Below are 9321 nucleotides of genomic sequence, written 5' to 3'. Positions count from 1 at the left end.
GCTGAAATGCCTGATTTCAATACCTGTAAATGTTTAAAGGGATGAAATCTAAGCCAGAGTGGGTTTTACTCAATGGCAGAACACACTGCACTGTCCCGGGATTGTGCTGGAATGTATTTTTCTCATATTTCAGTGGAGGTTTATTCCACATCCTCGATCAAAGATGCAAAGCAGGAATGTTAAACTACCCAAAAGCCACTGTAGCATCCAGTGCTTCAGTATCAACTGCCAGAAAAAAAAGTCACAAAAGGATAATGCCAAGGCCTTTATTGAGCTTTTTATTTTTATGAAAAATGAACACCTGGAGCAATATTATTATTTGGGCGAATTCCAGACCTTGTAAACAGCCAGGACTCATTTTGGAATGAGCAGGGCCTGTACATGATCCTTGATTTGCTGGCAGCAAACACTTCTATGAACAATGAGAGCTGAGGATTCCTTGCAGTAGATTTTCCTATTTCTTACGGCCAAGCTTTGGAGCCTTCTCCAGGCCTTGGATGTGTTTCCGAGGTAGCTGATACTCTTCTGCAACACAACCAAGAGCTCACTTCAGGTAAGGGAGAATGAAACAAGAATTAAAATCTCAGTTTTGCTGCAACCAGCCCAGTTCCAGAATGTTCTTACCGAGCAGCATCTTGGCCAGATGATGGATTTGGTTGCCTTGGATCTGGACCTGGACTCTGTCCTTTGCTCCCGGCGCTGGGCTGATGGTGGCACTGGCTTGGACCTTCTGTTGGAGAGTGTTGGCCACACACTGAGGGTCCAGACCATACAGCTCCAGGTTCTTGATAATTGTCACCTGTGGGGTTAATAATGATTGGAGTATCACTGCTGAGGAGTTAATAATGATTGGAATATCACTGCTGAGGGGTTAATAATTATTAGAAACATCACTGCTGAGTGGTTAAAATGATTGGAATATCACTGCTGAGGAGTTAATAATGATTGGAAACATCACTGCTGAGGGGTTAAAATGATTGGAATATCACTGCTGAGGAGTTAATAATGATTGGAAACATCACTGCTGAGGGGTTAAAATGATTGGAATATCACTGCTGAGGAGTTAATAATGATTGGAATATCACTGCTGAGGAGTTAAAATGATTGGAATATTACTGCTGAGGAGTTAATAATGATTGGAAATATCACTGTGAGAGATTAACAGTGATTGGAAATATCACTGCTGAGGGGTTGGGTTAACAGTGATTGGAATATCACTGCTGAGGGTTAAATAATGATCGGAAATATCACTGCTGAGGGGTTAATGGTGATTGCCAAAGCTGCCCTCAGGACCTGGGATCCCATCTGCTCAACCCCCCTCGTTTAGTTTCTTTCTTCACCTTCTTGTTTGATGATCTCTGTGCTATGCTGATGTCGATGGGCTCAATGTTTCCTTTTCTCACCACGGGTTCTTGTCCAGAAAATGTCACCTGGTGCAAGGGCTGCAGTCGTTCAAGGCACCTGGACAATGCAATAATTTGTGTCATTCTGGGCAGGGATATTGAGAACAAGCACCTGCTCAAAAGGTTGTCCCATTTAAGGTGTGAGATCTCATCTTGTTCCCATTTATCTCCAGGAAATTACAACTCAGGCAGCTGCCACCACGGGGTTTGAGTTGCAGGCAATAAATCTGCGCAGTGCTGGGGAGGGATATTGAGAGAACAATCACCTGCTCAAGAGTTCATCCCATTTTAGGTGTGATATCTCATCCTGCTCTGATTTATCCAACAGGCAGTCACACAGAACGGCATTCACCTTTACAAAGCTACAAAACAAAAGCACGCAGAAGGAGCAAACCAGGTCAATTTTTTTTCCTCTAATTTCAGCCTCTCCCAGGGAAGCAGGGCAGGAAAGCTTCCACCTGGACTCACTTTTTGTTTGTTTCATCAACCAGCTCGTTACTCTTGACGTAGTTAATGATGATGTTTCTCACCTCACTGCTTGAGAGGATGCTGCCTTTTCTGAAGACAAAGAGAATTTTTAACTCGAGTATTTGGGTGCTGGGTTCTGGCACTGAGAGAGAAACAGCAACTGCAGTTTTGTTTTTTTGTGCTTACCTGTGTCCAGATTCCTGAAAGAGCGGGATCATTTTTGTGGACACCCCATAGAGTGGAATGATTTCAGGAGCACGGTACACTTGTTCTCTGTCTTCACTTTTGCTGTCTTGGGCAGCAGAGGCTGAGGAAGATCCTTCAGGCACTGCAAATGCTTTAATGCTGCCACAAGAATTGTTTGGTGTGAGTGAAAGGGATGGAAGCAGAGCTGGGAGCAGCAGATTCCACTCCCTTCTTTCAGAGACTCCCAATTCTTTTAAAGATTGTGATATTCTACGTACTCTGGGTGTCTCCAGTCCACGTCCACGATGCTCTCCACGCCTTTGCTCAGCTCCTTCACTTGTAAGATCCTCTGGTGCTGCATGCATTGCAGGAATTTAGAGAACTGAAGGAAGCAACAATCAGAAATGTGGGGCATTTTAAACTCCTGCTCTTGTGTTTTAAACTTTTTCTCTTTTTCTGTTTCTTATTAAAAGTAATTTAAAAAGAAAACAACCCACCCAAACCAATAGAAAAATCTCACCTTCTTATAGCTTGATTTCTTTATGTCCAGTTGTTTTCCTGCAGGGCTATAAATGGATTTTTTAAAAGTTCTTTAGTTATAAGTCACCCTTCATTTCTTCTTAAATCTTGCTACTTATGCTAGAAGTTTCTTAACAGTGGGAATACAAATCACACAGAGAAAGAATTACTCCAAAGAAGGCGATAAATAGGATGTGATGAGTGAAATTAGCGCTGATGTTCTTGTGGGCAGGCAAGCGGCCACTCAGGTGACTAAACCATGGTGAAACCAACGTCAGCCAAGTCAGGTTGGCTCCCAAGTGCAAATCCAGGTCTGGACAATCCTTCATCCAAGTATTTAATATAAGGATTGTATTTGAGCAAAGTACCGGATGGCAGAAGTGAGCATAACCTCAGGTAAGAACTGGATTTTATTTGTTACTCAAAACCTTCTTCCTAAATACCCCACACAATCTCCACGTTTTAAAGACCAAATCCCGGCATGCAAATCCCAATTCCACCTCCTTCCCACGTACCAGCAGGAGACCATGTGGCTGCCTAGAAATGTGCTGGTGAGCAGAGGGAGATCTGACTTCTTCACTTTGCACTTTAAGGCATGGAAAAAGCACTGATTAAACAATGCATCCATTTGCTCTGCAGGGAGAGAAAAGGACAGGCAGGCAGTGAGTTGTCTGTGGGCTTCAGCAAACCAAAGGGGCACGGTTTGGTTTCACTGGGATCCAAAAATACCTCGTGGGGTCCTGCTGTCCTCAGCCTCGTGCTGGTCCTCTGTGCTGGCATCCTCAGCTGGTTCTGCAGCTCTGTTCTCATGGAGCTCCTCCTTCCCCAGCAGCTCTGCACAAGTGTCTCTGTCCTTCAGGCTCAAATCCCTGATGTCCACGTGCTGCTCTGGCTCAGGGGAGCAGCTGCTGCCAGGCTCCTTCCCCTGCAGCTCCTCCTCGTCTCCAGCACTCTCCTTTGCAGCACAATCCGTTACCAAGGGAGCTAAGGTAGGAGGAGAAGATTTGTCACCATATTCCCTACAAAAGGAAGAAGAAGCAGAACACAGCTTTCCTTCTGCTGCTTTCAACCACAGGACAGTGAAGAGACGTCACCCTGGATAACGGCACTGGCACCTGCACGGGTCTTTTTCTGCAATCTCTGAACTGTAAAATTTACTTTGAACTCATCTTCCTGCATAAATTCCAACTAAAGGTCCTATCTAAGCTGTACCCAAATAAATCACTAAGCTGGCCTGACAGTTTAATCCTAGCGGGGCACAGACTGGGATTTCAGCAAGCACGTGAGACCTGTGGCACGTTTTCCCCGAGCGCTGGCAGTTACCCACCAGAGGTGATCCAGGTGAGTGTGCAGCACAGCAAAGCCCTTCCCTTTCATTCCAGCAGCCAGCATCTCCTCCGTGGACATGGTGGCAACTCCAACTGCCACGGGAGCTCTGGGAAAAGAAGGGAATGTTGGAGCAGGACAGCACAGGCTATGTTAGACTGAATTTATTTTACAGCACCCTTGTTCTTTACAAAAAACTGGGGTTTTTTTCAAGGATCTACATATTTTCTGGTTATCCTTCTGGTATCTAAGGTTTTCCAAAGAATCCCGAGGATAAGTGCAGCCTGGATGAAGTGAAGGTTGTGCAGTGACACGTTCTTGCTTTTAATAAATTACTAGAAGCACATGTACTGCCAGAAGAGACCAGCAGTGAGGGAAAACCGATGGCTTTAGCACTCCCTCACTCAGAATTTCCACACAGACACAAAGACAGTTGTGCAGAATACAATATTCTGTTAAAAACATTAGTCCAAATTGGTCCAAAAGAACCAATTTACAAAGCTTCCCACCTCAGCTCAAACATATCCTAACCCAGAAAATTAAGATTTTCTTTTTTTTTTTTTTTCCTGCTGAGGTTCCCAAGCGCATCAAATGCACGACAACCCTTCTGGTTTCATTCCCTCAGAACCCTTCACTTCGTTTTTAGTTTCTGGACAGGTTCTGGACCGGAGAATGCTCGGTACCTGTTTCCCAGGAGGGTGACAGCACAGAGCGTGCCCCGCTGCACCGGAGGGAGGCCAGAAGATGGCACCACGACTCCTGGCAGCATCAGGTCTGCGGGAAGAACGAAGCGAATCCATTTCTCAATGAAACGCTCAGGCACCGCCTCCTCCGCCCCCCTCCCTCCCGTTACTCAGCAAAAACACGAGCTGAGCACACGCCAGGGAGAACAGGATTTCTCTATTTCTTCTCCTAAGGCAGTGCTTCTTCCCCGTGGAGCGCGGGATCCAATCCATAAGGTGCTGGGCACGTCCCAAAAAACTGCAGAGTGAAGCTTGCTCAGCCCCGTCAGAGCTGAGGGACTGTTCTTAACCAGCTCCCAGCATCACTCCTCATTAATGGCATGGAAACGGAAAGGAACAAGGAGAAGAAGTATCAGGAATTGCCCATTTAGTCTCCCCTTTCCCAGGGGAAGGTTATCTCCCAGCAGCTTTTTCCCTGGAGAGAGAATTGCCTCAAACTTTGCCTCCAAACTGCCGTTCCATCTCTCCCAAATCTGCCACATCGGCTGAAGCCAGCCGGGAATTCTCAGGGAGCTGCCTCTTCGCTATTCTGGACAGAAAGTACACCCCTGCTTCCCTCTGCTTCCCACACCTGGGGCGAGCAGAGCGGGATGGGAGCAAAGCAGAGTTTTCCACGCTGCAGGTGTGGCACGGTGTCATCACCAAATGATGGGACAGTGGCTGCTCCCCCTCACAGCAGCTCCCTGCAGTCTCCTGGAATGAGCTGCTCCATGGCTCGGTTTTGCAGGCAGCTCAATGACATTTTTCTCAGCATCCCCGATTTAATGTGGAGGCCGAAGAAGCCAAGATTCTCCCCCCCTATTCATTGTCACAACTATTTTTATCAAGTCTAGAACGAAGTCTGCAACTGCCAGCAGAGCTGGGGACAGAAATCACATCAAGGCCTTAATGTGACCACGTAAGCAGCATTAAATTATGTAAACTGCCAGGGCAGACAGCAGGAATTTGAATTTATGGAAGAGATATCCCGGAAGATGCCGCTTTTAGGAACTGAATCTCCTCCAGTGCTCCAGTCTGCAGCACTGGAGAGCCTCGTGCCTTTCCTCTCCCTCCTGAGAAGCGGCTCTACCTCTCCCCCTGCCTTTGTGGCCATTGTCCCCTGGCCAGCTCCTTATCTTTGGATCCTGCACCGAGGTAGCCTGGTTGCCAGGGGTGATGAATGACCCGCAGGCCTCTTTCATCATCAATGTCCTTCCCCATTAGCAAGGCTTTTTCCCCAGAAACTGGGTCATTACAAGTGGGCAGCGAGGCTCGATCAGATGTCTATCACAGCTACACACTGAGCACTTTTATTTTCCCCAAAAGCAAAGAAAGCAGGGAAACCTGAGTTCCACTTTAGATGCTGCGTCATGGAAAAAGACATCCCTTCCTACGTGAGCACTTCCAGGTAGAAACCAAGGCTGCAGCAGTTGCAATTTAATCTTTTTCTGCTTGAGCAGTTCAGCAATTTAAAGCTTATAATGAGCTGATTCTCCTGAGTCTGAACTGCATCCAAAGCAGGTTCCAGAAAACAGACTCCTCTCCTGTTAGTCCTGATCCATAATGAGCTGGTAGAGCCAGAAACCCAGGAATTCAGCTCCAACCTCACCAGCACAATCCTGGTGATTGCACCGCAGCTCCCAAAATAAACTTCCTTCTTATCCACAGGACGAGTTTGTTCACCTGGGCACTGACAGGAAGCAGGGTGGCAGCAAAGGAACTTCCAAAGGGGACAGAGCAATGGCACAGGCAGTCTTGTGTCCCAGTTCAGGGCTGCTCATCACCCTGAGAAGGGATTTCCAAATCTGAGCCTCCCACACAGAGCAGGTTTCTGCACTTAAACACCTTCACCTACTTTCTTTCATTCACAAACTCTTCTAACAGCTAATTTATTTCCTTTTTAGGACACCACCACAAATTATTTTTGAATAGTCATTCCTTTCACTTGTTTCAGGTACATTTTTGTCACTGGGAAGGAAAACACCTAAAAAGCCCCGAAAGCAACTCCTTTTTGCAGTGCAAAGTGACAAAGTTGTGCTGCTCTTACCTGCCCCTCCTGCAAGTTTCTGTAGCACTGGGGGCCATGTTGCAAAGGCAGGGAGAAGATCTGGGTAGACCCACAGAGTGTACACTGTCCCAAAACAGAAGTAAATTTAAAAATCCATCATTAAGAACATTTCTAGCTGTTGTTTCTTTTCATCGTTAAGACTAATATCTCTTTGGGTAATCATGGAGATGAAACTTAATTGGACAACAAAACGCTTAACTGGATAACAAAGAAATACGAAATCAAAACAATGCCACAATAATTAATTGGGAAGGTACGCAAAGAGAGAGAATTATTCCAGTCCCTTCCCACCTACCTGTTGGATACAGAACTTTCTCAACTTCAAACAGTATTGGGTTCCTGTGGTTCATGTAAACAGTGATGGCTTCCCCTTTGTGAGAGTGTATTTTGATGACATTGAGCTCTTCCTTGTTTGGAATCAACTCAGCCAGTTGTTCAGTGCTCAGGGAGGGGAAAGCTGCTGCCACCTCACTTCGTAGCTTCCTCCTGCAATGATAAAATCCCAAATGTGTTACAGAGCTGTCTAGGCCTTCCCTCAAACTAATTTCTACATCTGTTACTGTTTTGTTGGCTGTTCCTGAATTTCCCACCTTTTCACATGAGATAATCTGGAGCATTTTTGTCCGGGTTTGCAAATGACGTAACACCAGGAAAAGGCTGGATATACTCGCCCTGCTCCTATCTCCCTTGAACATCTGCCTTCAGCCTCTGTTTGCTGCCCGTGCCTCTGTTTTGTGCTGTGATTTCAACCTGGGAGTGCCACACTCGCACTGCCCAGCCTGTCACCCACAGCTGGAGCAGGAGCAGGGGACAGCCAGATTCCCCGGTCCCCCAGTTTTAATTGACATTTAAGCCCCAGAGACCAGCACAGGCTGGAGGTTTGTGGTCATTCACAGCAGTGTCCAGTGAACCTGAACAATCAGGAGGTCAGCCCAGCATCGCTGCTTAGGAACATAAAGAACTAGAGAATTACAGATGGTTCGAGTTAAAAGGGACTTTAAATCCGATCTAGTCCCACCCCTGCCATGGCAGGGACACCTTCCACTATCCCAGCTGGCTCCAAGCGTCCAGCCTGGCCTTGGACACTGCCAGAGACGGGGCAGTCGCAGCTCTGCTGGACACCCTGTGCCAGGGCCTCCGCACCCGCACAGGGAATCATTTCTGTCTAATATCCAATACAAACCTACCCTCCCCCAGTTTAAAGCCATTCCCCCTAGTCCTGTCACTCCACGTCCTTATCCAAAACCCCTCTCCAGCTCACTTACAGATAGGCACTGAACGCTGCTATAAATAAGCACAGAAGGCTCATCCAGGCTTCGGCATAACATTTCAATTAAACCTAGCTAAATTACGGCAGCACCTTCCAGCGAAAGGGAACACATTCTGTGCTCACGCAGAGAGTGTTATCACAAGCAGGGGATGAAAGCATCCACTCACGGGGGCATCGCCGCGACCGCGACCCCGCGGCCGATCCCCGCGCGTTCCCCCGGCCCGGCGGGGATCCCTGCGGGGTCCCGGCGCCGCACTCACCGGTCCGAGCCCTTGATGTTGGTCTTGGCCCTCACGCGGAACGCCCTGGCGAACATGGCGGGCCCGCGCCGTCCTCTCAGCCCGCGGCGGCCGCCATGGCGCCGTCCGCGCCCGTAAAGCGTCCGGCTGGAAACGGCGCCCGGCCCCGCCGAGCCCCCGCGACCCCCGCCCCGCCGCCCTCAGGCCTCCCGGTCCCCCTCGCCCGCGTTGGGGACCCCCGGCCCAGCTCGCTGACGGGCCCCGGTCACCCCGCCCCGACTCCTTGAGGGGGTCCCGGTCCCCCTGCCCCGGCCCCCTGAGGGGCTCCGGTCCTCCTCGCCCGGGTTGGAGACCCCCGGCCCAGCTCCGTGAGGAGTCCCGGTCCCCTCGCCCCGGCTCCCTGAGGGGGTCCCGGTCCCCCCGCCCGGGTCTGGAGTCCCCCCACGGTGCTCCCCGGGCGCCTCCACACGAGGGTTTCTCGGAAACGTGGGGTTTCTTTTGTGCTTAAACTTCTGAGCTTTTTCCTTGTTAAGGTGCCTGGGCATTCTTGCTGTGATTTATACATTTGCTTGAGTGTTTCTGATCTGATTTCTAGCTGGAGATTGACGAGTGTGGAATGGGTGGGAGTGTTACAGGAGTACTGTAGTATATTGCAGCCTTCCCAGGACCACAAGAGCTACTGTGATTGGAAAATCCCTCCAGGATCATCGAGTTCAATGCGCCCGATGCCCACCTCGTCCCCAGCCCAGAGCACTGAGTGCCACCTCCATCCTTCCCTGGACACAGCCAGGGCTGGGGATTCCAAACCTCCCTGGGCACTTCCAGGGCCTGAGCGCCCTTTCCATGAGGAAATTCCTGCTGCTGTCCAAGCTGAGCCTCCCCTGGCACAGCCTGAGGCCGTTCCTTCTCCTCCTGTCCCTGTGCCCTGGCATGAGATCCCAAATCCCCCCTCCTGTCAGGGAGTTGTGCAAAGCCAGAAAGCCACAGACACCACCCCGGCGGACTCCTCTCCTCCAGGCCCCGCGGTGTGCGGGGGTCCCGCGGGGCGGGCTCGGTTAAGCGGAGAAGCGAAGCGAATCGATCGCCGGAGCTCCGCAGCCCCGGGCGGACTCCTCTCCTC

The 9321-nt window shown here is 49.5% G+C and overlaps 1 protein-coding gene across 1 annotated transcript; it reads right to left on the bottom strand.

The window, feature by feature from the left end:
* Positions 1-252: 252 nt before the first annotated feature.
* Positions 253-8335, bottom strand: EIF2D (eukaryotic translation initiation factor 2D). The gene is made up of 15 exons (XM_040085870.2): positions 8223-8335; positions 6988-7178; positions 6672-6755; positions 4586-4676; positions 3904-4011; positions 3306-3595; positions 3092-3209; positions 2578-2623; positions 2336-2439; positions 2058-2216; positions 1872-1961; positions 1670-1765; positions 1341-1461; positions 625-799; positions 253-525 (listed from the first exon to the last, which is right to left on the bottom strand). Exons 1-15 carry the CDS (start codon positions 8276-8278, stop codon positions 455-457), a joined length of 1800 nt encoding a protein of 599 aa, XP_039941804.1. The 5' UTR covers positions 8279-8335; the 3' UTR covers positions 253-454.
* Between the last annotated feature and the right edge of the window lie 986 nt (positions 8336-9321).

The sequence above is a fragment of the Hirundo rustica genome, chromosome 24, assembly GCF_015227805.2.
Source record: "Hirundo rustica isolate bHirRus1 chromosome 24, bHirRus1.pri.v3, whole genome shotgun sequence".
Classification (NCBI taxonomy): domain Eukaryota; kingdom Metazoa; phylum Chordata; class Aves; order Passeriformes; family Hirundinidae; genus Hirundo; species Hirundo rustica.
The sequence above is the reverse complement of the archived record's forward strand: the minus strand, read 5'-3'. Positions and strand labels throughout refer to the sequence as shown.

Bases quoted from the DNA above. Each gene is read 5' to 3' on its own strand.
- EIF2D (XM_040085870.2), bottom strand. From the start codon at position 8,278: ATGTTCGCCAGGGCGTTCCGCGTGAGGGCCAAGACCAACATCAAGGGC. The intron at 2,440-2,577 runs GTGAGATTTTTC...TGCTTCCTTCAG, and splicing joins AGAAATCAAGCTATAAGAAG to TTCTCTAAATTCCTGCAATG. The intron at 2,217-2,335 runs GTACGTAGAATA...TTCTTGTGGCAG, and splicing joins GTGGACTGGAGACACCCAGA to CATTAAAGCATTTGCAGTGC.